This window comes from Petromyzon marinus, chromosome 9 (genome assembly GCF_048934315.1).
Source record: "Petromyzon marinus isolate PM22_M1 ecotype Great Lakes invasive population chromosome 9, UKy_Petmar_22M1.pri1.0, whole genome shotgun sequence".
NCBI classification, from domain to species: Eukaryota; Metazoa; Chordata; class Hyperoartia; order Petromyzontiformes; family Petromyzontidae; genus Petromyzon; species Petromyzon marinus.
Window position 1 is genome coordinate 1,388,890 of NC_133675.1, and position 27,907 is coordinate 1,416,796.

Here is a 27,907-nt window from a genome sequence, read left to right on the forward strand (position 1 = left end):
TCTGTCTCGCCCACGCTCGGCAAAAAACTTCTCCCCAAAGCAACGCACAAGTGCTTCAGATGTTACTCTTTATTCCCTTGAGATGAGCTTGACACAAAAACAGCATGGCATCACGTCCGTTGACCCATACATCACACGTGGCACAATGCAGCACTGGTTCACACCACTGCACTGAATCTGGTGACCCGAGTTGAATTGCCAGCCATGACTCACACCAGGTGGCGAGTGATATCTGAACCGGTCTCGGGCGCCCCATCACTTCACCAACTCGCAATGGCCATCATGGTGAATTCTAATGAAACAACCCCCCCCCCTCCCCACGATCACCACGGAAAGTTGGTGGTTTGACAAAGATGCGTAAATAAATCGTCATAACATCACTCGGTGGTGGTGGATTTGCCATCAAAGACTCCGCAGCACCGTGAGGTGGACCCCAGACGCGTGACACCGCCGTGTTGTGTGTAGGAATCCGGACACACATGACATAATACTTCATGGCACTCCAGACACAAGATAACACTGTACACAGTCTTGCTGCGCTGAGATACCCCACAATATAACACTTGTGTTTAGACAGCGACCCAACTGTGACAATGCCACGTTACGTTTAAAGGGCCTCCTATACACGACAGAACACTATTTAAGGCTCCCGTGAAGCAGCGTCGTCACACGATCATATTTCTGGAGCGGACCCGCACTTGCCAATCTGTTCCCATAGGAGCCCTGTGGTATGGGGCGTGGGGCCGAGTCCGCGAGCAGGGATGCGAGAATGGAGAGGGGGGTTCCTGAGTCGACTGCGGTCGGCCTTGGTGGATTATCACACAGACAGGTCCCTGGCATCGGCCCACACGGCGTTCAGTCGGACCAGCCGGATATCCGAAGGCTGCGCACATTTCCCAAATAGACTGAAGTACAAGATTGCAAAAGACCGCAACGCTTTTAAATATTGATCCTTAAATAAGGGTTACGAATATAAATCTGCGGCACTGTCTCCTGCACAGGGCCCGTATGATCAATGGCAATTTGCCATCAAGAGAATGATTCCATGTGCAACATGCAAAACACATGCACATGCATAAGTACACATACAGTGCACATATACACACACGTGTATTGCGATTTGCAAAGTCAAACACAATTAAGGCGTTTGGACTGGGTATAAGGACATGTCAAAGTCTAGCACCATGACGGTCCGGCCTTGTGTGCTTAGCTGCACATGGTAGCAACTCTCGACCGCCCGGCCCAGGCTGCCGGGTCGCGTTTTCTGCGGTTTTACATCACACACCAGCTGCCTTTGCCGTGGCACAAAAACCCGAGGCTGGCAATGCCAAGCCCCAAAACAAACACGCACAAAAAGTGGAGCCCTGCGCGTGCCTAGACCCCCCCGCCAACCCCAGCCGACTCCCAGGGATCTCGCAGGGGGTGGGCAAAGCCCCGTCGACAGTCTCGGTGACGACGAGCGAACACTCCCAGCAACACGCGGCAGGCGTGGCCGTGATCCGGCATCCCCGCTGGGCTCCACTCGGAAACGTCGAGACCGGTCCAGGCAATGCACCGGGTTTCAGGGTTCACCATCCTCTAGACGCGCAGAGCTCCACGCCGCACACAAACTGCCGCGCTCCCGGAGGTCTCCGGCGAGCGCGTTCACCAGGAACCTGACAAACTCACTCGCAGCATCCGCTTAAACGTTTTAAAAACAACATGGGTGACAAATGTAATAATTTTGGTTGAAGATTTCTACAGCGTGGAGCGATAATTTTTTTTAAAAAGGCAAAACATTTGGCAAGCCGAGGGCAGCGTGGCACCGACATGTCCGTCCTTCCCCCCCGCCACAGCCCCCACAACACCCACACCCCTCAGCCCTTGCGGCCACCGGTGATAAAAACCAAAAATTCCTCAAATGGCGAACGTCCACAATATTGCCGTTGTGTGCGTCATTTGACCTCCCCACACATACACGCGCTAAGTGTATATGTGCACACATGCATTATATACACAAACGTACTACGTTAAGGTAAAGAATATATCCTATATGTACACCAGCAGTAAATGCACTGCGTGTGCTACTGTGTGTGCGCGTGTATAGCTACACACACACACACAAAGTTCACCGAGGCTGATAAAACCTCACTATCTCTTGTTCTCTCATTTTTTCCCAAATCTAGGAGCGTGCGGGTGGCTGCTTGCATTAAAGGGAATTCTGTTTTGTACACATGCACTCTGCCAATGATTTTACATTCATTTCTTTTTATTTGACCCCAAGAGCTGAAGCATATACAATTATGTAGGCCAGCCTTGTTACGTCAATCTTGTGCAGTAATGCAGGATACACATAGCAACCAACAATTATAGCTACCAAGAGCCAGCTACAGCAACCATCACCCACTGAAGCTGCACTGACACCAGTTTAGACGTGGTTGACTGTGTGCGTGGTAATGTGCCACTGTGTGTCAGAGTGTGCGTCTGTACGTGTACACTTGTCGGTTCTTTACATTTCCAATCAGAATGAGAATTATCAACAATTCTCAATAAGCGAGTGATTATTCGCAATGCCCCTTAATCAGAGGGTGGCACCACTGAGTTTCCCCGCTGCATACAGATGCTCTCCCTCTGCTGTGATGACTCCCATGCAGCGGAGCGGCCTCTGTAGAAGTGACCATGCCGAGCGACGTGCCACACTCGGGTCCGCTCTGGGAGCGGGCGAGTGGTGACGGGCGGCAGCCTAAAACGCCTCGGATTGCAGCCAATCCTCCCGCTCGCGGCTCTTCTTACTCCTCCTGCCACCTGCACACGCCGCAGAAACAGCCACCGCGACATCCTTCAGGGCCACTCACCTAAAAAGCCACGATATAGCCCTGCCACAACAGCAATGCCCAGCAGCTGATTGAGCGATTACTTCTGTCGGGGCTGTATAACCATTGCCGGAGCCGAGTTGGCACTGCCGAGATGGTAGGTTTAAATCAAAACACCCATTAACCATGAGGGCTCTGCAACGTGACGAGTTCCTTTTATCAACCCGTTTACCGAATGACTTGATAAGTTGTCAAAGTTGTTTGACACATTTTTGTATATTTATGCTTTAAGGCAGCGGTTCTCTATTTCTGGACCCACAGATCACCACGCAGAAATTGCATATTGAATGATGTCACTCAACAATGGCAGCAATCAGCAGTCACTTGACGAGTCGGGAATAAACTCTAAATAGCCGTGCAATATGCAGAATACGGTGTCTTGTGAACAAAAACTGCACCTTCACGGCTCCAAGGACACTTGCCAGGGCCTTGCAGAGCACCGCACAGATTGGGAACCGCTCCTCTCAGGACGAATAAGAAAAAAAATTCCCATGCATCAAAGCCTCTTTGCAGGTAAGAAGTGCGTCCCCCTAGCTGGGGGTAAAGAAGCCCATTGGAGAGATTTCAGAAGCGGTTCTGCGCCGTTTTTTTCTGGGGTCGTTGTTGAACATAATGTGACCCTGCACTCCAGGTTCTTTAAGTTCTGAATGGAAATTTCGCTTTGCAACGTCTCTGGCACATTGTGGAGGTAACCAGGAAAAAAATAAGACTCCGTTAAATAATGGTCTTGTACGCAAGCTATTTTACACCTCCAGAATTTTAAGCAAACTCCTTGCGTGCTCTTCGCCAAGCGGGAGGGGCGGGGGAGAAAATAAGACCGGGGCGTAGGCAACTCACTCAGATGGCGCATCAGCTTCTTCCCCATCGACTCGTGGCCGTCCTCGTCCAAGGGAGACTTTTCTGCGTCCGCCACTGCCCCGGCCCGGCCTCCACTCCGCACCACACTACCAGCCCGACCGCCGCCGCCGCCACTCTCAGCGGCCCCTCTGCCGACTCCGTCTGTGGACCATACAGCACCGCTCTGTGCGTTGCGCCACCTTCACAGTAAAATGTACTCTATTGTGGCTATGGATTCTTCACTGTCAGAGGGATGCGATGTGCTGTGGCACGAATGGTTGAGCAAGGTCATGGTGGTCCTCGCAACAGCCGAGATCTTGTTGAACACACAACTGCGTAGGCGACGTGTTGGGCGTCTCCGCCTCAGTGCTTCCCCGTGCCTCTGCGCCGTCGGCACCGTTAAGCGCGGCACTTCTAATTTAGATTCTTACGTCACGGCAGGTTTAAAGCACCGAGCCTTGTCCCACGGCACTTTGGCTTGAACCCTCATCCTCTGCTTGGCTTCAATGGATTGAGGGTAGTGGTATTTAACACGTAGCCCGATTCCTCATGATGGTTTTACTTTACCATTTAAATCTTAAACTATATTTAAACGGTCACTGTGAAGAGGGGTCAGTCACTGTGCCTACTTGGCCTGGAACCGACGTGGAGCTTTTGTGACTCATTGCATCTCTAAACCAAACTATTTAAAAAAAAATTTTACCAGGAAAGGCCCACTGAGCTATATAGCTCTTTTTTCAGAAGAGCTCAACTAAGTGGCTTATCGTGTGGAAATTTATAGCAGCCAAATACTCTAAACGCACGTTGAATCTAAATGTAGAGGGAAAAACTGTAGGACCGGGAGAAAAATCCACGCGACCACGGGGAGAACATGCAAACTCCAAATATGCAGGCGTCAGGGTCGAACCCACACAATCCTGTATACGAGGCGAGGGAGTTAAAATCCCACCACCGTGGCCCTTTTGTGGTCACACGTGCAGCTCGGACCAGTGGGACGCCAAAGGTTCTCATTAGGTCCAAGCAATTTATTTTAAAAGCAGTGGACCCCTCTCCCCCCAGGCTTCATCCTGAACGTACCAGGCTTCATCCTGAAGCCTGGTACGTTCACGTTATTGCTATCAGCATCATACGGAGTTTGCTACGCACTGTCACGGTGGATAATGTGTGGGGCGCAATGCAATCATCGACCGTGGTCAGCTTCACCACAGTAAAATCAAAATTACACTTTCTGCATCAGCCTACATGCCTTTTTAACCCACGTTTTCCAGCAGCAGTTGCTAAAATAGTAAACTTTTCCTGGTTTCAAATTATGAGCCTCATCAACTCTAAATCTCATTATGAGTCATGATCTGCCGATGAGACTCAGCGAGCAAAAACTTGGCCAGAGCACCCGAATAAAAATATTCTGCTGGAAAACAATGGCTCAAAAGGCCTATGGGCTTATGGGGCTAATTGCCATTTATTTTTTATTTGGTGAAAACAGACCATTGCCTTTCAACAAATTATCTTCGAGCAGCTTTAGCTCCAATATATGCAAATTGCACAGAACCCGAATGGACATTAACAGCACACCTATTAACGCAACCGCCTGTTAAACACGATGCTACTTGTTTAATAATTTCCTTCAGCAGGGTAATTAGTTTACATACATTCTCTAATTTTCTCTCACACAGTTATAAACAAAGACAGATGCATCATATAGGCTTTTCAGGCTTTTGGAGCAAGTGCTGTTAATGAGCACCGATGAATGCCGGCACGGCACACTCAGGGGTGGAGCGGCCGGAACCAGGCCCAGCCGTCTGTCTACCCAGTGTTGATGGTTACACACGCCGCAGAAGACCCATGGCCGATTCGTTACTGATGTTGGCCGTGAGCAGAAAGTGAACACAAATCGCTAGGTCTATGCACAGTGCCCCAACTACTGCACTACTGAACCACACTTGGAAACACAATCATGCACACACATTACACGCGCACGCACACGTTCAGTGCTGCATCATGGGTACCCTTTCTGTTGAACTCTTCAGGAATGGCGATCAACACATCAGTGTGGCCATCCGGGCTGGCCTGTTTACCTTCTGCAAGACAAGAAATGTACACACACACACACACACGCGTGCACACACACACACATCCTCACAAGGCGGTGGCCACACACACGCGAGGACAGGTGAGGAGAGGGAGACGGAAGCAAACAAGGAGAGTGAGGGACAGGTGAGCAGTTGCGTTGTGAGGAGGGGGAGAAAGAACAGAAGACAGGGGTCGGTGATGAGAGGGGTAGGTGAGGAGAGAGGAGAACCGGAAGTATGGAACATCCACTTTAGACGCTGTCAGCGATTGCATCTCAAATCGGGGAAGGTAAGAAGTGGAGATGCACACCCATGCCTCTCAACAACGCTGCCGTGCACCGGACGCTCACGCGCTGAGTGCAGCGACGCCGCCAAGCGTCACTGCAGGGAAGATGCGGGGGGGGGTTAGTAGTCAACATGTGTGCAGGTTCATCAATAAATCACGTTGGAGTTAGACATTTAGCCGTCAGGGCAAGCGTTACCCAACCTGCACCCTGACCTGATTTAGGGCTGGCTGGCGGGCGGGCGGGCGCGCACGCAAACCCCATGCCCGACGTTAAAGTTAGAAATTGCGTTGAGCAAATATTACATTCATTTGATAGGAATTTCGGAGTTTAACTTTCTTCTGGGGATTATATCACTCGTTTTTGATGAAGCGACTGTCCAATAAACACCTCGAAATCAAAGGCACTGCCCCCAACTGACAAAAACTGCAGCCGGTGCAACACCGCACCGAGCGGCGCCTCTATACGCTGCGCGGACAGCGACAGTGACGACAATGGCGGCAGCGATGAGGAGGAGGATGGAGCGGACGGGGTGCATCGCGGCGCCATCACCCCAAGCGAGCATGGCCGCGCGACAGGGACACACGGTGCACCAGTTAACCAAAATGGTACGTGTTTATTACAGCATATACAAAGCAATGGATTTAGTACACGTTACTCTACGCGCGGTGCCATTAACCTGCTAGTCACCCTTATGCATTCACATCAGACGTGGAAAAACAACCCAATAGTTTAAACTTTAAATACATAACATTAAATGAACATATGCTCCATTCTGTGGCTATTTCTGACGAGAATTAACTATTTACAGACATCAGGTAATCTGATAAAACGTTATTATGCTTAGGTACAATTAGGTACAGGATTTTGCACAAAAATATGTATAACTACCACACTGTAGGTCGGGTAAATACACAGCAAGGGGGCGAAGCCCCCCACGTTAGCAGACAAAAACCTCGCCCCCTGGCCTACACACCCACCCCACCATTGCTTCATTAAAAATCACTGCTTATATTAAACTCTGCCCTGCCCCCCCAAACAAACAATAAATAAATGAACATGGGAAAAAAAAAACTCTACTTCTACGCAGCCAATTTAAGCTAAAGTCCTTCTCGAGGGGACGTCTATAAGACAATTTGCATTCCTACGTGAGCAGCTAGTATTGCGCTGCCTTCCACTACAACGCTCGTGAGTGTGAAACATCTCGGAAGCCTTTGTCCAATACCACGACGCCTGACACTTTGATTCTCATCGCCGCGCGTTTGAGATTTAAGCACTCATCAGCAACTTCCAATTACTGGGCGAAAGGAGTCACCGGGACGGCGTCGCCACAATGCCCCCCCCCCCCCGCTCCCCGCCCCCCCTCCCATCGTCACAACCCCTAGCAGCGCTGGCACGCAGTGCCGTATGGCACGCGGCCTGGCAACCTGGCTGACGCAGGCCGGAGCGCAGCTCCTGAGCGGCCTGCGAAGCGCACAGCCACCACCACCCACCCCACCTTCCCCCCCCCCGTCACTCTTCCCAGCGCGCTGCAACTAGCGGCTGGCGAACCGACACGTCCACGCCAATTGCTCACTTACGTCGCCGTTTTGCAGAGCACTTTCACAAAGTTGTCGGCAAAAAATGAAATTGCACAATGCCTTAACTGGAGGGCCGAACCACACACGGCGAGCTCACCCCAGATCAACTTACATTCATTCTCTTAAGCTCGTTAGGGTACATTCACAATTCCAGCATGCCAACTCGGTGTCCAACACAGCAGCTTAAAATGTTAGTCAATTAAAAACGAGGACAAGCCGTAAAGAGCACTCGGGCGAGCATGCCCCCGGACCGCCTGTGTTCGTTACTGCTCCCAAAAAACAAACAAGCAGCCCTTCACATTCTCTGTTGCCTGCAGCCAGCCACACGGCAGCTCGACGCCGCACACGTTTTACAGTCGTGCGTGTACACGTACGAGTTACACGTTACGGTACGTAAAATGCACCCGTACGGACAGACACGTGCCGTCCGTGGGTCGAAACGTAATTTTTAACCGTGAGGTCGGTCGGGTGTTATGTTTTTCCAATATAACTTACTGCATAGACGTCCCGTTTAAATTCTGTCACCGTAATAGCGTATCTTTGGTATAACACGTTTTTTGGCTCAGGCAAGGAGACTCACAAGCCGGTACAATCAGCAGCGATGCATGGTTTCGATGTTGGCGGCGGCGGCGGCGGCACGAGAGAGCGCGTGTGCGACGGCTGCCTTTCCGAATCACCAGGCGGCGGCGGCGGCGAGCAGGCGGAGGAGGGGAACGACGACCACACGGGGCAGCAGTCAAAGACAAAGCAAGCGGGGCCGCGGCGTGCCGCTCGGCGGCGCCGAAATCGTCAGTCCTGCCGTTCTTCGCTCGTTAAAACTTCCCGATTAGCTCAGTGCTGCATGCACGTGCTGGGTCGGTGGGTGGCAGGCGTGGGGGGAAAAAGTCTCTTAAATACGTGTCGTTTTTGTTTTTTTAAATTATCATTACCGCTGCGATTCGTTAACGTTACACTCTCTCCCCCCCTCCTCTCTCTCCACGTTAGGGAAAGTCTCTGCAGCGCAGCTCTCCTATATTGAGCTCTCGGTGTAGGAGCCCTGCGCCGACTTACGCGCCACACAGTTGTGCTCGTTGAGCAGGTGGGCCGTCTCGTTGTGCACAGAGTTGGACAGCTCGCGCGCGGACGTTGGCGGGCTACCGTCCGCCGTGTCCGGGGAGTGGGGAGAGCTGTCCAGCTTGGAGGCCGCCATCGCATTCCAGTACTGCTGCCGTGTGATCTGCGGGTGACGTGCGCACGCACGCTCGGGTCACCTCCCGGCACACAAGGGGATGACGGGGGGAGGGGGGGGAACGGCAACCGCGGGGCAACAACGGCATCGCCGCCGTACGCACGAGCGTCGCGGTGGCCTCACCTTCACGTACTGCAGGTCGGTGACGGCATGCACACAATAGTCGGGCACGTAGGGCTGCAGCAGCGGGATGTTGAGCTGGTTGTTGCTGCCGCCCGTCGGCTCTGTGCGGTTCAGGGAGTCCGAGCGGTTCAGGGCCAAGCTGTGCGATGGCGATGGATTCACTGCCGAGAAAACGCATTGCGACAAAAACGACAATGGAGTTTTCTGTCGGCGCGTGGCCGAGAGACAGGGGTTAACTGTGGGGCGGTCACTGGCACAACAAGCGGCGTTCCCGGCGTACGGGTCGGGATCATCAGTTCTACTACTGAGAACTGAGAGGAAGCCGTCAATCATGAAAGTATTTTTACACGGGTAATTGGCGCCATTAGAGCAAGGCAATTGGCATGACTCCTGGCTAGCAGTGCACAACCCCCGACCGCCTTGGACTTCAATCATCCAGCAGTGCACCCATCCAATATGCGCTGCGAGCAACTGCTCAGACCAGTGGCCCCGTTGGCCCCGACAGCTCAGCCTGGGGACCCATGGACGAGTACGGCTAAAAATCGACGGATCAACAGCGTGCGGGTTTGTACAGCGGACAGGGTGACAAAGACAAAGGAGATACTTGTGGAGGGGAGGGGGGGGGTGGGGGGCACTGGCAGGCGTTGGTGACTGCGTAACCGGTCAGTGAGGTGGGGGGGGGGGGAAGGGGGCGTTAAATTTCCGGGTACTGACCTCCACATTGTTCCACTACTTCGCAGCCAGAAAGACACAACACAAAATGCAAAGCACAAACAGCCAGCAAAAGAAATGTATTAAAAACACACCCACTTTAATTTGCGCAACGCAAGTACGATGCGCCGACACACCGTGGGGTGGGATGAACACGCATGCAAGCGCAAAAACGCGCCACAACGCGACCCTCTCGACGCGACACGCCGCCACGGGCGCCCTAATGGAGACGCGGCCTGCGGCCCCCTCACCCCTCGCCTGCGTTGTGACAAACTCGGCGCACGGCGAGCTACGTGCTCGCGAGGTTTTTGGAGGGGGTAGAAAAGAAACAGCAGAGAAGGGCGCGTCGTCGCGAGAGACTGGTTAATAACAGCACGGAGCTCATGGAACAATGCAGGCGTGTGGACCTCGGGTACGAATGGGAATCCAATGGACAGGGGGACATGCAGCTGCAAGCGGCGCTGGGTGTGGGGGGGGGGGCACGTGGGTAGAGGGGGGTGTGGGGTACATGAGGTGCGCGTCGCATTACCTGGGGAGCCGGCAAGCGACTCGGCCCGGCTGAGGACCAGGGTTCGGGAGAGCGAGTAGGGCACTACGAGTGCGGCCGTGATGGGGGCCAGGATTGAAGGAGCGGGGGGGGGGGGGGGGGTGAAGGGAGTTCCGGGATTCCGGGGAAGAGAGGGAAAAGACGCAGGGAACACAATCATTACAGCCACACCTTCCGCATCGCATAGGCACAGACTCAACCGCAGCGCCAGTCCCAGCGCAAGCAGCCGAGAGAGTCAAGGACAAACGGCTCCATTACCGGACACCAGAGATCTCCATCACGACACCATTGTTGGCACGAGGTGTTTTCAGCGCCAGCTTTGGCTCTGACCGACCGGCAGCACGGGACCAGTGTTAGCTGCTCACATCAACGGTGGCAGTGTTTTCGCATGGTGTTATGCTCACGTCTCCGTGAGCGCCTAGCAGAAAGAGGGCACAGTGATCGCACCGAAGGCTCTCACAATGCGGCGACGCGTTAGCGGTGGACGGCAGGAGCAGGCGTAGGACTCGGGAACCCAGCGCACAGCCTCGGTGAAGTGGAAGCGTGGGGGAACGTGCGTCTCAATGAACGGCGATCGTCTTAGTGTTAAAAGCTCACTTCCGGGTTTAATAGACTCTCGCCGCATGCGGACCCTGTAATGTGGCTTTGCATTCCTGATCCAAGCTGCACAACGGCAGAAAAGCCGGTCCCCCTGTCACCACCACCCCCACCTTGGTCCTGCAGTGGCCCTCACGTCAAACTCCGCCACACTCGTTCTCCTACTACGATTTGTACTAAAAGAAATACCCACGTGTACATATTATAAATATTGTTATACATTGGATTTTTTTATTGCAATGCACGTTGTTTATTCAGCCTTATTTACATTTTATTATATTGTTCAAATTGTAGTCTAGATCTGTTAAATTTAAATATATTTTATCTTATGTCTTGATGGAATCCAGGTCACCCTTGCAAAAGAGGCCCAAATGTTTCACAAGTTTCGATGAGTTTCACCTCTCGGTTAAACAAGGCACACCAACGGAATGACTGGGCCTCTCAAACCCGAAGGCTGCTCTGCAAAAAACCATCTCGACCACAAGCCACGCGTTATCCGTCGGCACCCTGCTCTCCCCTCCTTTACCATGATGCCCTGTGGCCACCGCCACGTTAGGGACACCTCCCCCCCCCCTACACGGCTCCACCGTGGTGGTGCTGCAACCTAACCGAGAGCACGGCTTCCAGGCCCAGTGACACTCAAAGCGTGCTCCACGCAACCATTCGCCTGACACCCCTCCTCCCTTGGGGTGGATGCGGCTCCGGCTCCGCTGGAGGGGTTGCACTCGGGCAAGGCTGCACCATCACCGGGGCGACAAGAAGCCCACAGGCACACTGGGAAACCGTGCTGGCCGGGCTGCACCTCGCCCAGCAGGGCGGAAGAACAGACGCAGACGCGACACCGCTGCTGCCCTCTTGCTGCGAGGGCGTGACTGCCAGTGCAGCTGTTTAAAAGCTGCTCTTACTTAGCAGACAACTTCCCTTTGTGGTGCAAAATTCCCAACGCGGTAGCGGCACAGTTAATGCACACGGTTTAATCACAGGGAACGCACGCCGGTGATCGCATGCAAACGCGTGGGCTCAGTATTATGTAATCCTCGAGTGAGTCAGTCCGGTCATGCATTGCACACCGGCCAGCCCAAGGGACACGCACGGCCAAAGCTCAGGGGCCGCCCGGTGCTGTGGGCCGGCGACTCCTCATGCCGCGACGCCAGGCAGCGCATCCGCAGCCTGGGGCCGCACTCGCGAGCGCCCAGCCCCCGCCACCGGTTTCAATTCGGCAGGAAGCGCCGCGAGCCGAGCGGCATGAACGGGGATCCTCGTTCTACAAACGGGCGGCGGTAGAACGTGCGGGCAGCCTCACGCGGTACAAGGGTCGGCATCACCAGCGCGCGAGGCAAGCCTTTCAAAGGTTACACAAACGGTGAGTATTAATGCAGTTCTGAGGGTGGGGACAAACTTTTTAAACGGCAACTCCTTCTTTTAGTGAAACCAGTTGTGAGCAATGCAACATCAGTGGCATACGTACACCAGAAGGTCCCCGATGACCATTTCCTCAACCTCAGCATCTCTAAACCTGTCGGCCAGACACACGCATCGGGGTGGCGACGCGCTCTCACCGTAAGCAGGACAAAGGCATGAGCAACTTACAACAATTTTGGTACAACAGGGGCGCAGACGGCTGCCGGAAACAACACGACACGAGACAGGACGAAGCACAGAGGTGGCACAACACTGGTACAAGACGACATTGAGCACAGCGTTTGGCATGCGACAGCAATGGGCAGAAGACTCGTACAAGACAGCGCTAGGCCGAACACCGGTACAAGACTGTGCCTGGCACACGGGTACGAGACAACATCACGGCGCTCCGTTATCGCAGTGGAAACGTCAATGCATTGACATTTCCACAACAATTACCGGCACCAACATGTTATGCACAGTACTTGTTTTGTGTGTGTCACAAGGTAAAGTTATCTCCACAAATTAAAGTGCCTCCAGTAGTAGGAGGACTGCGAGCTTGTGGTAGCCCAGACTCGTCTGCTCAGGACCCTCACCTGGTGCGGCTGGACGAGCAACTGGCCACGCACCCGCCCCTTTAATGGTATAGGAGGCAAATACCAGGCGACGACCGGACAAGACAGACTGCCTAAGCCTGTGCCAAGGAAAGTCCCTTCGGTCAGAGGACAGACGGCTAAACATTGAGGCTTCAACCATGCGCGCTTTCCTGAGCTAAAACAACGGCTCTGAAAGAGAATACTGCACGACCAATGGAACAGGTGCTCAGAACTGGGTGGCGCCTCTGATGAACGTGGTCTGGATAGAGCTCGTTTACAGGAAGCAGAGCTGCAGCTCCGTTCAGCAGCACTGCCATCCCTGCAGAAAGCACCCATGATCTTGACACTGGCCCTCGCACCTGGACAGGTTTCCATCAAAAGCTGTTTGATATTAAAAAGTAAACTCTCCCGGAGATTTTTTTCAGCTATAAAATACTAGTGACACAAAAAAGCACACTTCCTAAAGAGACATTTCCATCCTTGGATCCTCATGACGTTCCACTCTTTAGACAATCATTGTTTTATTTGGGCCCGAATGCAGTGTAAGCACAGTTTTGGATCTGGTATTGTGCAAATAAATCTTGTGCATTGTGGGGAGGCCTTGCGGTGGCTCCTAGCTCAGGGCACCGTGCCGAACGACAGCAGGTCGTCGGGGTACGCTGGCTGCCGTGTCGGGGCTAACGAGTCACGATGGACGGATCTGCGCCAAACGCCATACGAAAAAAATGATCGCTCAAGCGGACAATAACACGCTCGGTAGAGGACAATCAATGCCCATGTCTCACAGTGTAGGGAACCAAGTAAAAATTTGGTTTTTAGGTCATCGGTATCAGCAGAGCCCACCCAGCTTCTCCGAGAGCCGGTGGTTGCGGTGACCACTATACTTAAAAAACATAACGGAAAGAACACGCAAAAAAACAAAAAGTGCGACAAATCACTGGCCATGAATAAGGCTGGACCGTGTGGAGGGAGCGCAATCGCGCATCGCGTAGGTACGCAGCGACTCAGGGCTGGCGCGAGGCAGAGTACAGCCTGCACGCTGCCCAGCCTCACCCGCGCACGCATGTGTGTACGCCGCGCGGTGCACGGGCAGGCACTTTCCAAACGGCGGCAGTGGGAATGAAATGGCGTCGGGGTCAGACTGCAGTGACCGCCCCGGGGGCGCCGCTACAGAGTGCAAGCAGACATGGAGGTGGCACTTAACAAAGAGCGCAGGAGGAGAATTAATGAGGCACGAAGCAAGGCAAGTTGGCGACAGCCCCACACAGGCAGCCAGCCGCCTGCTAGTACAGGAGCCCTGAACACGTGTTCAGTTGATGTCTCCGACACAAGTGAGTGTTGTCTGCTGAATGCCCAAAACGGCAAAAAGCCAAACCCAGGGCCAACAGAGATAGTTAACACGGCTTGTCGTCTTTAATAGCCGATGACTAAACCGAAGGACTGTTGTTCTGGCCTACATCCTCACACTGCTATTCTACGGACGAGGGCACTTGCCACCATCTCAAATTACTTTCACATCGTACCGTTCATATCCAAGTATGACATAGCTAAGCAAGACTATTACCAACATATCAATGGATGCATTCAGTGGCATCTCAACTCGTGAGCCACAGAGCGAGACATGTGAAGCTCTGGCCTGTAAGCATCAAGCTGCCATCAGTCTACATGTTCCTTTTTTCATGCATTCTTCTACCCCACAACACACGAAGAAGACAATGAATGAATGAATCTGTTAGAACTCATTTTTTTGTTGTTCTTATCAAAGATGATGGCAGCTTAACGCTTAAGGACCACAGCATTACGCGTCCTCCACAGTGGCACCTCCATCTGTGAGTAACCGATGGAGGTGCCGTGCACGCCCTGCTGCGTCGTGGGGGTGTGGGCGGCCGCCCTCATGAGTGAAGCTCCGAAAACCCCTCCTGCTTCTGTGTCATGGTGAGCGAACGCTGCAGCCGGGGGGGGCACGTACCTGTTGGCGGGGATGAGGTGAGGATGGGGATCCCAAAATATGAGAAGGCCCCGCTCTCGAACTTCATTCCTTCCTTGCCGACCTCCACCTCCACTTTGCCCTTTGTTCAGAGACAAAGACAAAGACGCCCCATATAGCCTTAACAAACTGTTGGGGCAAGTGCTGTAAGCGAGCACCTACGAAGGCCGGCACGGGACACGAGGGGGTCCGGTGGCCAGCACCACGCCCAGTCGCCTTTGTCTCCTCAGTAGCGATGTTTACACACCGCACCAAGTACTCATTTGAGGTGAGTCGACCTAGGGGAAGCTCAGGACCGGTTCAGATAATTGTCATTAGTGTTGGCCATGAGCAGGAATCCAACTCAGATCTCCGAGTTCGTAGCGCAGCGCGCAAACCGCTACCCTACCGCTCCCCTTGTTCAGAGACACATGCGCCCTTACACGCACACTCAAAAGTTCACCACATATATCCGTCTCCTAACATATCCGTGCAATAATTGCCTGAAATTGATGCTAATGGTTTCTGAAACTTACTTTACATGCTTTTTAAAAGGAATTCGTCCAAGCCAACTTTATTGAAACAGGAAATTAATTTAATTTTTTACCGATTCATGCGTGTGCACTGTTTTTCGATTTCTTCTCCGAAAGTTGTTTTTGTTCTAATTACTAATTGCTTAATTTTAGTACTTGTTTAATGCCGTTGCTTTTGTCATTTCTGCAAATGAGGCCATCCTGGTCTCTTGAGTTCTCACCAGGTGAAACAAACTTAACTTAAACTTGAGAAGCAAAAATGTAACCATCGCGAGTGCTTATTAACAGGGGAGCTTCTCTAAACTCCAAGGTGTTAAGTTACGAACCACTACAGTTCGTCTGTCAAGCCACTAACGAATGTCTCGGGTTAAACATCTTCATTTTTGCGTTGACAAATTGTGCTGCTGGACGTGCTAATCTGATGGTGTCGAACCGTCTGTGTCAAGTAGAATGGAACGCCTATCAGAAAACAATGCTGTACATAACCCATTGTGAGGCTCTGCTCATGTCAGCCAGCACCACAGAATGTGTAAGGAGGGAAATCAACATCGGAGGTCAGTTGTAACGAGCAGGACAGTCACGTGCGCAGCAGGATGCACCAAGACAGCGGCGCACACTCGCGCGCCAAAGTCCGCATTGGAGGTTGGCGCCACTGCAACGGGGCCCTCAATTGCACAAAATTCCAAATTTGACAAGCGATTTTCAGTAACGTCAGACCCCGCCACGCTCCATTGTGGGCGCGTTCTCTTTGTATGGCCAGCTTAGGTAGCGTTTCAAAGGTTTTCTAAGTATAATGCTCAAAGATTAGGCTTCCTAGCCCACACTCCACTAACATGACCTCTCGCCAAACTCCTGACATTAACGCCCGATAACAAAGCCTTCTGCTCATTCCTGCCTTTAACGGGGACGTTTTTCAATCATTACCAATGACAGCTGCAATTCTTTTCTATTAATGTCAGGAAATGGGCAACAGCAGATTTCACTCTGCCATACACAGCACCCTACAGTGCACCGCTGGTTTCATTACCCAAGGTGGGGGCGGAGGGGGCAGGGAGGAGTCTCAACCTCCTAGGTTTGAGGAAGTGACGAGGGGCAGTACCTGCAGCACCAGAATGAAGTAGTCAACTGGCTTGTTGTGCTGATAGAGGTAGTGTTCTGGAGCCTTGCGGTTCTTCTCGTCAAACTTGATCTCCTGAAACACGTTCGGATGCTTGAGAAGCCGCAGGAGGATTTTCTCCGATACCTGCACCGGCTTGAAAGGCTCAAGCTCTGGGGCGGACGCACGGACGGACGGCAGAGAGGATGGGGTCAACGTGGGGCCTGGGGTAGCGGCGGCGACGGGGCCAGGACCGCATGGTCGATGCATTCGTGGGCTTCACTATCAAAACCGTTTACCCATTCTAAACAGTTTCGGATTAGAATACCATTTGTGGTTAACAAACTGCAATGTTGTTGTTTGGCCACTAAATGTTCTCTTGCAGACAAGATCCCAGGCCGAGGGTCCTAGCTGGCAACGAGTTTGAACCTTCAGTTTTGAAAGAAAAAAAATCCCAATTTAAAGCGAATTTCCGGGACACCACCCTAGCGATGTCACTGCAGTAATTTGTAGCAAAAAAGGGTGGCGGAAACAACAAATGGTCTCGATGCACCACGCCTAAAAGTCACTTTAAAGTCTCCTTCATAACGAAGCTATGAACCGGTATCAATGGACAGCCCAGGACACGCAGCCTAGGTGTGCGGCAGCTGCAACAAAAGTTAAGGAAAAAAGTTCAGATAATTTGCGCCACTCCGCATTAGAATAAATCTTTAATCGGCGAAGCGAAGATCCCAAGTGGCCTCATGGGCCCCCCCCCCCCCGTCCAGGCCCTGACGCACCTGCAGCAAGGAAGCGGTGCGTGGCGAGCAGCAGCTGAGGAGAAATCTTAATCTTCGTTTGGCTTTCCGACGGTTTGAACGCAGAGTAGTCCTGTTTGCGCTCTCTGTGCAGAACCTTCTTCTTGGACTTGTTGTCAGCTGCAGGGCACAGCAAAGGGTGGAGCGGCAGGGTGGAGGTGAACATTATTTCGAGTTAAACTGGTTCATTGTGGCCGAGCGCCTCTGTGTTATGCTTCCGGGTACCCGCCTATTTTTGGACCAGCAAGTCATTCATGTCTCGTCTATTTTTATTTGGCGAATTGTTTTGGTTACGAAATGGATAACAATGTTGCATGCGCACAATTTAATTACTTGAGAATCTTTTGTGGACGTTAAATGCAATACTTGTACAGTCAGGGCGATGGTGATCTGTGTTGTGGGGGGCAGCAGAAGTAGGGAGGGGCAGGGAGGAGGGGAGGGAGGGTGATTCCAGCAGGTGCTGCGACTCACTGTACATGTCGGTTTCATCCAGGATTTCGGATTTGATGATCTCCTCGATAACGTCCTCCAAGGTAACAATGCCCAGCACCTCGTAGAAGGGGTCGCCCTCCCCCTCATTATTCACTCGTTGGACGATGGCCAGGTGAGACTTACCTGAAAACGGAACGTGTTTTTTGCGTGCACATGGCAGCAAAAGGGAGAAGAAAGTAAGTCAGTTTACGATGGCAAATGTACGGAAGGATCGACATAGCCGGGTAATCAACCGGGGAGGCGGGGGGGGGGAATTGGACAAAAGTAACACTCATCACAGGTAACGTCGCACAGCACGGCCAAGATCAAACCAAGCAGATGCTACGTGTCTCCCCACCCCGCTCCATCCAAAGAAAGTTCCCGGGGCGAGCCGTACGTGCCACCGTTCCAACCGCTGCATACCATGGCCACTTTTTCCATCCCCTGCAAGATTTTCCGAATATCAGGCGTGCTAATGAGCGTGCGGGGGGGGGGGCTCAGTGCAGAGTGGAAAACTCCAACCCCATTCTCGTTGGGTGCACAAGTAAGTTCACATCGCCCCTCTCTCCCGAGGGTGCGCAGTCCGATCCCACCCCTCAACCCCCCCCCCCCCCCCAAATAACCCGTTTACGGATTAACCCCAGCAAGTTAAGGAGGTTGGCGCCAAATGCAAGAGAAAAATTTGCTCTGTCCACCTCTGGCCCAACCAAATATGAAAATGATGATAAGATGCCGGACTGAAAAAAGTAAATCACGAGTGCGTCTCTAAGCCCCAGACAGTGAGTAAGAGCACAACAGCGGCGGCTGTTGTGTAACGGGCAGCGCGAAGCTCCCACGCGCTCACCACAACTGCGCGGCCTGGGCGCCACCGCAGCCTTCCCAGCTTTAATGGGAGGCCATTAAAGAGCCGTATCTGTGGGGCGCATTTGCCTGGGCCTACCCCAAGCTGCCAGCTGATGTGGAAAAAGACCCTTCACGGAAAAAGAGAGTCATCTGGGCCACAAATTTATAAAGGTCGGTCATCTGTCACAATTGTGCGAGGTCAAAACATATAATCCCCATGCGGGAATCATGTTCTGCAGCTAACAAGCAGTGGTGTGACAGCCAACCTCATGTGAGTAATTATATTTTAAAAAAATCTGAATTGGTGTCATTATAACCATTGGCATATTAGTAAGCTGCTCGAGTGATGTGCTTTTAAATCATCTAGATTGAAAACTCATTTAATTAGAACTGCTTTTTGAGTTTGGTTTGTTGCCCTTCCTCCCCACCTCCGATGAGCACGGTTGGCTACGTATGGTGCGAAAGAAGTTCAACATACGTGCGTACGGCACTGTCCGGACATGGCACCTAACACCTAAATAGGAGCGGGGTGTTTCCAAGCAACAAAACGCCACTTAATTGGGTTCCACGTAGAGTGTCGTGAGACGTGACACAAAGACACAGGGGACAGCGCTGATCATGCTGCTGCTGCTTGTGGCATTCGCTGGGGTGACGTCCCTCAAGACCAAGGGGTTGGCGCCGGCTAGGTGGCACTGTGCACAAACAAACACCGCCAGCAGCGCCATCTCGTCCCTGAACAAAGGTAGCGCAAGGTTCCGGTTAAGCAGCAGGTTCCGGTTAAGCACATGCAAAAGTCGGAAAACAAATTTACACAGCAACGACGCAACGCAGAGAATGGCACGTCGTGTGGAAGGAGAAGCTGACCACGATACGTATCTCACTTTTTCTTCCCACCGCTTCCCCCCCCCTCCCCGTGCCGCCACTGTAACTGCAAGCGAGTTATGCTAAACAGTGGCTGCGCTTGTGGGCTGCGAGCGTAGATTAAGCGGTGCTTACACAGCGATCTTATCCGGCCTCAAACATGCGACACGCACCTGAGAGTGAGCGGGCGCGCTCGAGGCTCCCCTCCTCATCACAGCGAGGGCCCCGCACTGGCGCTGCGCAGCCCACAGCTCTGTGCAGATTTCACTTTTGTAACAGAGCCGAATGAAAAATAAACACCGAAAATACGCAACTATGTAAATAAACAAACCCCCCCCCCCTCCTCCCCACTAATTCACGGGTCAAGTCGGTGATGTTTAACGCCTCTTAAACTGTCCCGTTACGAGTTCTGCATGACAGCGGCACGGACTTGGGACTCATGAGAACGCACTCTTTACCACCCGGCACTTCAAAAACACACTGCTCTCACCTCACCGCACAGTGCCTGTTGTATTTTTTATATTGACTGCGTGCCCTGGCTTGTCACGTTAGAAAGCATTTTAACACTGTACAGAGGGGAGTCTGCCAAGGTTCCTGAGGCGTATTTGAAGGGTTTTTTTTATGTACACACCGCGAGGCACTTGGCAGCACGCTGCCAGCGGCGTGATACTGTGCCGCAGCCACGACCAACCGCGAACGCAAACATGACAACATTTCCTACCCACCTCGGTGGTGGCAGCGTGCACCGTCAGCGAGCCATGTTTTCATTCACAATTCTAGAGAACATTTTGGGTTTCGTCCCTCTCTCAAAATGTACCACCGGTCATGAAGCGGCCCTGGTAGACCACCAGGCACCGCATGCGCAGTGATATTTTAAGCACCCAGGTCAAAGTTCAGCAGCAAGGTACCTGAACAGAATGCGTTGATTAAGGGGGTGGGGGGGGGTAAATCATAGAGCGGCCCAGCGGGACACATCAATGTCCGCGTGACTAACGCAGGTGCCACGCGTGGGCCCCGTGGGGAGGGCACTGTCACAGGACTGTAGAGACGAACGGAGCGACGATCGAGGTTAAATTTAATAGAGGCGAGCAGCTGTGCCCCCTACATTGTGTGACCACCCTGCCACTCAACAAGCACCACGCTCCCGGCGGCAGCAGGCAGCTCTCCCAGCTCTACAGAATGGCATCACAAGAGCCAAACGGGCCCAGAAGTGATGCGAGCAGTGCACAGTTCTTACTTTGAGAAAGAAATAAGGAATCGGGAGCCCTGAATGACTGCACAGGGCAGCACTGGAATGACTTGCTCCGGAGCCAAAACGCCAACGAAGTGGCCGCTCGTGACCAGTCCCGCTAGATTCTACCTTCCCTAAAGAGCCCAAACCCGGACACTTTGCAGGTGCCAGGAGAACAACCGAATCCCTCTCGACATCCGATTGGACGGGATGGAGTTGCTCCTCGGCGCAGGGAAAGTGGCAAAAGGCACCGTCTCCGCTCTCCACCGACGAGAAAACAAGAGGCTCTGCTAATAATTGCTTGGGCAGGAATAGCAGCCGAATAGAGCAACAAGTACCGCGCCACACGCATTAACAGCTCCACCATCATTTCCTGCTTGTCCCATGGGTAGCGAAGCTAAATGTGGTTTCATTACGTTTAAATTTACCACAATAAACAACGCAGACACGGCTTCCTTATGACATTTCCTTCCCAGACTGTTTTAGTCTCGCTTGCATTTTTGGCATTCTTTGACTTAAGTCGGCTCTGTGATACTGTGGCCCTGGCACCCGGTCCAAAGCAAGGTTACCTCGGGAAAAGCCTCGAGCTTGGGAAAACAAAACACGCCGTCGTCCCACGCGCGTGTCGCAATTCCCGCCACACAGTTCGGCCGGCCTACCCTATCGGGGCACATCTGGAACCCGCGGCGTTTAACGCATCGCTCAAAAGGCAACCTCGGTCACGGGTTCAACCCGTGTACGCCACCGCACAGCACAAACGATCCAAGTCAGGGGCGGCGACGTCACCCAGTGGTAAAGTGTCCGCCACTTGTTGCGAAGGTTTGCGGTACGAATCCCGTCAGGCCACACCAGTTAATGCTACGAGTTTATTAACCATAAAAACACTACCTGCTGTCTGCTTCAGTGAACATTAAAGATCCCGTAAAATAATTCGAAGACGAGTAAGCCATTGCATGCCAGTGTCAGTCCAAATTTGCAACAAAAAAATATTATCACAAATTAATTTCCTGGAAAACATATAGTCTTGCCATAACCAAAAACGTAGCAGGATCCTCCCGAATGAGATTTGAGACTCCGTGAGGTTATTCTGTGTAAACAAGCTTAACGATAAGAAAGTCGACTGTACTGCCATCATACAAAAATGACGGTTCAGTGAAATTACCAGGTGGACATAACTGGTGTCTATTTACCAATAGCACTGACTGATAAGCAAGAGAGGCCTTCATCCAGTAGTGGATTGACAAGGGGAAGCAAATTAATTATCATCGGCCAATATATCCACTGCTGGATCAAAGATTCCCCACGCCACTGCCATCTCTCACGGTCCCAATGCTGCTACCATCCATATCATCGCTCCATCTCCATGACAATTGTCCTCTTGGATGCATTCAGTCTTAGTCTGCCCTTCTGTCATCCGCCCTATCCAGACCACCATCCTGCCTTGCGATGTGTCCTGTCCAGGTCCATCTACGTTCCTTAATATATCAATACAGTTTTATTTACGTTTAGAAGTTCTTCCCCTGCGGCTGTCTGATGCAATGCCGAGGTGTGCAGCTACACGAGCTGTTTGGTTCTTTGGGCTGCGTCTTCCTTTAAAAGTCTGGGCATCGGCAACAGGACACGCATCGACATAGTAACCAGCAGCAAACGTCTCTATGGCTGTGATACAGAGAGTGGGTGCTGTGATACACAGTGGGCGCCGCGTTCCAAAAGTTGTGAAATGGAGCGGATGGGCATCGTGGATGCCTGCGGAAAAATTATTATTAATTATTACACTTGTTTACCCCAAGGAGGACTTCCTTGTCTCAAGACTCTTTCAGGAGGGTCCTGCCAAGTTTCCGCAAAAGGGGATGATGTTGCTGCTGTGTGGAATCCCAATTGGGTGATTTGCAGGTAAAAATTTCAGCATTGGAATCTTTAGCCAACAACCAGTTACATTGTGTGCGTGTTTTTTTAGCCATGGGCGGAAACCAGAAGAAACCTACGCAGAACAGGGGGAGAACATGCGAACTGCGCACAGTAAGGCACTAGAGTCAGTATTCAAACCCAGGTGGTTCTTGTGTATCCACTGCGCCACACGAAGCAGGGAGGAGGTTTGGCTGCCCAAACTGCACACTCAGTCTCCCAGCCCAGGCCTCGGGTTAGTCACAAGTCTGAGTTAAGAGCAGAACTCCTGACATGGAGACTCGCACCGCACGGCAGTCCAGCCCTCATCTCCCCTGCCTCTTACATAAGGTTTACATACCTAACCTGTTACAATAATCCATATATGCATAATTGGCGCGTTGTCAAGAAGGACGCTGTTAATGAAACACCGATTTCCACTTTTTACTGAACAATGTCACAATAACAGCACATGATTAAGTGAGGATCTTTAATGAATAATTAATGAAAATAATTTGGAAAATTACTCTTTCGACTCACTGGTGCATACATTTAATGTTTTCTCCAGATTCAGCAATTTCACAGTAAATGTTTTGCAGATCCAAATACATGACTAATCGATCAATTAATTTTTGATTTAAACCATTCTGCCAACCTTGTACATGTACACAAGGGTCAGTATCTTTCCAGAAGCGTACAAGGCCCACCCAGAGGGTCCTCACTTTAGTGTTCTGCAGCCCGTGGGCCAGGGCAGAAATTGGCAGCACCAAATGTCCATAAACATTAATGCTACCGAATTATTTAGGAGGTCAATGACGGCTAATTAGCGCGATACCTTGAAAATGGTTCCCACATCTAAAAAGATTACCAACATAACGAAGGTAGGTTTAAAAAAAAAACAATTTCTCCACCCAGGTAGTTATTTGTTAAGTGAAATATCCACTCTGGGCCATTGGACCACCTTGTCTGGGACAACCAAATTGAACTAATTACTGGGATCCCGACTCCTCTCTCACCTTCGCTGAACAAGGTAACAATGGCCCAGGAATACGTGACAGAGGAAACTACTAACGACTGACAGAGCTTGGGAAAGCCACTTAGGCAAACATTCCACAAGACGGGGCATGTTTTTGTAACATTGCAAAGTGATATCACCGGCTGTCAAAATCAAGGTTCCTGTTTAAAAATAATTGATTTGTCTGAATTATTTGTCTATTTTCTTCCCAGGCACTGACACGCATTCACGCCGCCGTTTTTCGGTGAAATTTTGTTATCGCTGGGAAGTGGGTATCTGAACCGGGAGCAACAACAGGAAGGGTCCCAGCGAGTCGCACGCCGAGGCACCCGCACGCTCCTCGCCAGCGGGAGGCTCATGCCGCTGCAGTTTCCTCAGGTTCGCCCGACGCGCACTTGCCCACTGCACACTGTGAGCGCGGTCATCATCTCCAGCCGCCACCCAGCGTGATTAAGCAGCATTTCAAGTCATATGCAACGTTGGTCACCGAAAAATGACATCGCTTCAATAATTTGCCCCACGGTTGATACTGGGGGGGGGGGGGGTCAGTGGCATATTTTCACCCAACACTGGATGAATGGGAACGTCTGTCAATTGAAGAATGAGGACCGGAGTCACTCCAGGCGCTTTAACAAGATCTCGCTCCCCTCCTCACCCGCTGTCACCACAGCGCTGTGTTGAGGGCTCACCAGACGAGGATCGTGAAAGGCAGCTGCCATCTGCTTGCTGGTTGACCCCTACTGTGGCTCAAACAACCCACCCTTGGGGCCGCGGCTCCGTGGGCGTAGGTGGCCCAGTGCCAGCACAGGGACAAGCAAGCAAGCTGCTGGCACGTGCGCCCAATAACTATGCCCCACAGGTCGAGAGATCACAAGTATTGCAGACACACTATTTTAATGGCTACCTAATCGTTAAGAGGCAATTACGATACGGTTATTAATGAGCAACCCTTTCGTGTAATTTTCCAGAATAGTGTTGCAATATTAGTTAAGTGCAACTTTGTATCCTGGGTAAACAGTCACCAAAACACAAACACGCCCAAGCTGTAAAATCCCCATCGCGGGTCCCGAATACGGGAGCAGCCACGGCATTCATTATTTAAATATGCGTCGCATCAACGCCGTCAACATGGCAGCGGTTGCTGCCGCACAGCAGCGTCGTCGTCGTCATTCCCTGCACAGCGTCGTCGTCGTCGTCCCCTGCACAGCGTCGTCGTCATCATCCCCTGCACAGCGTCGTCGTCGTCATCCTCTGCACAGCGTCGTCGTCGTCGTCCCCTGCACAGCGTCGTCGTCATCCCCTGCACAGCGTCGTCGTCATCCCCTGCACAGCGTCATCGTCATCCCCTGCACAGCGTCATCGTCATCCCCTGCACAGCGTCGTCGTCGCCGCGATGGGGGAACCGTCCCGTTACAGGGGCCGAGCAAACCCCGGCACAACCCCCCGGACAGACCCCCCCCCCCCCCCGTCTCCCACCACCACATGTCCCCACCAACAGCGACCACATCCAACCCGTTACTACCACCCCCGCCCGCCTCGCTTCATTACAACTCCCGTTCATTAATACTCCCGTGCGTTAATTAGTCCGCTCAATTAATACAATGTTTGCTCTCGTTAACGACGTCATTCATTAACGCTCCTTCGATACAATCTCAACGAGAGAGCCGGCCTGCAGGGTAACAGCTTGCGTCCACTTCAGCAAAACTTCGACACGGCCGTACCTGCGACTACACCTGTACGCACAGCCGCACCTGTACCCATCCAAACCCAGCGATGCACACACAAGGGGGCCCGTGGGACCCCCCCCCCCCACGTCTTCTCCACGTCTTCAGAGATGTTGCTAAACGCACTGCGGTGTTTTGTGGTTAAATAGGCAATGAGGGCGGCGGGCGGCACTCGCACGCACCGGGGGTGGTGGGGGGACATTAACACGGGGGTGGTGGGGGGACATTAACACGGGGGTGGTGGGGGGACATTAACACGGGGGGGGGGGTCAAAAACAAGAGGGGGTCCAGGCTCACGGGAGGAAGGCGGTGGGGAAGAGGAGGGGGAGGCATGGCCACCCCAGGCACCTCAGGGCAAGGGGATTCATTATCACAGATTTTTTTTGCAGTCGCCAATAGACGATGGTGAAGAAAGTGACATCAACAGCTCTGGCCATGACGTCTTTTATCTTCAATAGACTCAAGGCACCTGACTAAGCGCCACTGCGCATGGCGACATGTATACTGGATGTGGTATGCCGGTGGTGGGGAAAATATTTTTGTCGCCGATCTGGACAGACCCGGTTAAAAATTAAGCCGTGCCTGCCTAGGTGGGGAGGGGGGTTGGAGACACAACACAATGTAGACCGGGGGGAGGAGGAGGGTGGTGGTGGTGGTGACCTCACCTTTCTTGAACTCCTCGAGCATGGCGTCCAGCTTGGTGTCGTTGAAGACGAAATGCAGCGGGTGGTTGTAGAACTTGGTGATGGTCTTGAGCGGGGTGCAGTCGTCGGGGTCGACGAAAGCGAGGTCCTTGACGAAGAGCAGGTCCACCACGTTGCTCAGCTCGTCCTCGTACACGGGGATGCGCGTGTAGCCGCTCTGCATGATCTCGGACATGGTGCCGAAGTCGAGCACGGCGTCGGCGCTCAGCATGAAGCAGTCCTTGAGCGGCGTCATCACGTCTTCCACGGTCTTGACGCGCAGCTCCAGGGCGCCCTGGATGATGTTCAGCTCCTCCTTCACCAGGTCGTTGTAGGGGTCCGTGACTCTCAGCATCTCCAGGAGCTTCTCGCGGTTGTAGACGGTGCCGATCTCCTGGCCCAGCACCACGTCCAGCAGCTTGCTGATGGGGAAGGACGCGGGGAAGGTGAGGATCATGAAGAGCTTGGTGAGTACGATGGTGTTGGCGCCCACGGCCAGGCCGTGGCGGGAGCACAGCGCCTGCGGCACGATCTCGCCGAAGATGACGATGCCCACGGTGGACGCGATGACGGCCACCACCCCGGAGCCGATGAGGTCGTCCAGGAGGATGGTGAGCGTCGTGTTCACCAGCACGTTGCCCAGAAGCAGCGAGCAGAGCAGGTAGTTTCCCTGACGGCGGATGGGTTCGATCTTCTTGGCGTAAGCCTTCTCCTTGGCCGTGCCGCAGTTCTGCACGATGCGCAGCTCCATCGGATCGAGCGCCATGAGGCCCAGGTTGAGGCCGCTGAACATCCCCGAGAGGCAGAGCAGGACGGCGATGAACAGGATCTGCAGCCAGCGCGGCAGCATGGACGTCCTCTCCTCCACCATGGCGATTCGGCTGTCGTTTCCCATGTGCGCCACCCAGTTGTCTCCCGTCTCCAGCCCCGCGGGGCCGGCGATGCCCTTCGTGCATAGGTAGAACAATCGCTCCGTCTCGCTCTTGCGCAGAGATTTCACGTCCACCTCGACCACCACCGAGTACTCGTTGCGCGCGAGATAGCCCACGTACGTGATGTCCGAGCTGCGAGGACATGCCTCGGGCCCTGGGCCTTGCTGCACCTGCTCGGCGTCGGCGAAGGCCAGCCATTCTGCGGGCGGCGGCCACGGCTCCCCACCGCCGCCGACTCCCCCGTCGCCGTCGCCGCTGCCGTTGCGGTAGACGAAGAGACGCAGCCGCGCGCGGCTCCGCTCCTGCACCTTGATGATGCCGTCCTGCACGTAGGCGCCCTGGCCCTTATCCTCCAGCCGCACGCCAACGAAGCGCGGCCTGCCGTCCACCGCTCCGAGGGCCCAGGGCCCCGAATCGGCCTGCACACTCTCCGAGAGCCCCGCCGCGCAATGGAGGAGCAGGAGCAGCAGCAGCAAAAGTCGGAGCAGCGCGGGCCGCGCCGTCGCCATGTTCCGCTCGCCGCCGCTGTGCGCGAAGGCGGACGCGCGCGCCGGGTTCTCGCGTCCCCAACAGCCAATGGGCGACGAGGTCTCGCCCACAACACCGTCAGAACACACCCTCCGCGCCGCCTCGGCCAATGGAGAGCGCGGACACGCCTACACTGCCCCCCCCCCCTCTCCGCGAGGCTGCGCGCACCGCTCAGCCTCGGCCAATGGAGGCCTCCGAGCTGCGCCCGGGCCCGCCCCCCCGCTCCCAACACGCGGCCCAATCCCAGCATGGGGATCAATAATAATCGACGAATTACTTCTAAGAGTCGATTACAACATCGCTTGTGATGGCGCCTCTCTTCTTGTCGATACGCCCGATGTCTGCGAGGTCGGACAGCGAATGTGGTCGCCGTGGGCCCCATGTGCCCCTAAACAAGAGACTCTCTTCAGAGCTCTCTCAAACGGAGGCCCCCTTTTCGCCAGCAGCGACGATATGAAGACATTGCAGGGCTGCATCTTTACTTAAATCTCGACCATTCGCCCCCGCCTCGTCTACCC

At 53.2% G+C, this 27,907-nt stretch overlaps 1 protein-coding gene across 6 annotated transcripts; it reads right to left on the reverse strand.

Annotated features, from left to right (window-relative positions):
* Nucleotides 1–51: 51 nt before the first annotated feature.
* On the reverse strand, nucleotides 52–27,505 carry LOC116940727 (metal transporter CNNM2-like). 6 transcript variants are annotated; one of them, XM_076065802.1, is made up of 13 exons: nucleotides 25,912–27,505; nucleotides 17,689–17,832; nucleotides 17,200–17,337; nucleotides 16,424–16,593; nucleotides 14,795–14,894; nucleotides 12,297–12,344; nucleotides 10,214–10,276; nucleotides 9,688–9,705; nucleotides 8,974–9,134; nucleotides 8,673–8,838; nucleotides 5,696–5,767; nucleotides 3,690–3,851; nucleotides 52–2,784 (listed from the first exon to the last, which is right to left on the reverse strand). In XM_076065802.1, exons 1-13 carry the CDS (start codon nucleotides 27,368–27,370, stop codon nucleotides 2,723–2,725), a joined length of 2,763 nt encoding a protein of 920 aa, XP_075921917.1. In that variant the 5' UTR covers nucleotides 27,371–27,505; the 3' UTR covers nucleotides 52–2,722. The 6 variants fall into 6 exon arrangements, with proteins under 6 accessions (XP_075921917.1, XP_032806800.1, XP_075921915.1 ...); XM_032950909.2 differs by lacking the exon at nucleotides 12,297–12,344 and having other exon boundaries at nucleotides 25,912–27,422; XM_076065800.1 differs by lacking the exon at nucleotides 9,688–9,705 and having other exon boundaries at nucleotides 25,912–27,422.
* Between the last annotated feature and the right edge of the window lie 402 nt (nucleotides 27,506–27,907).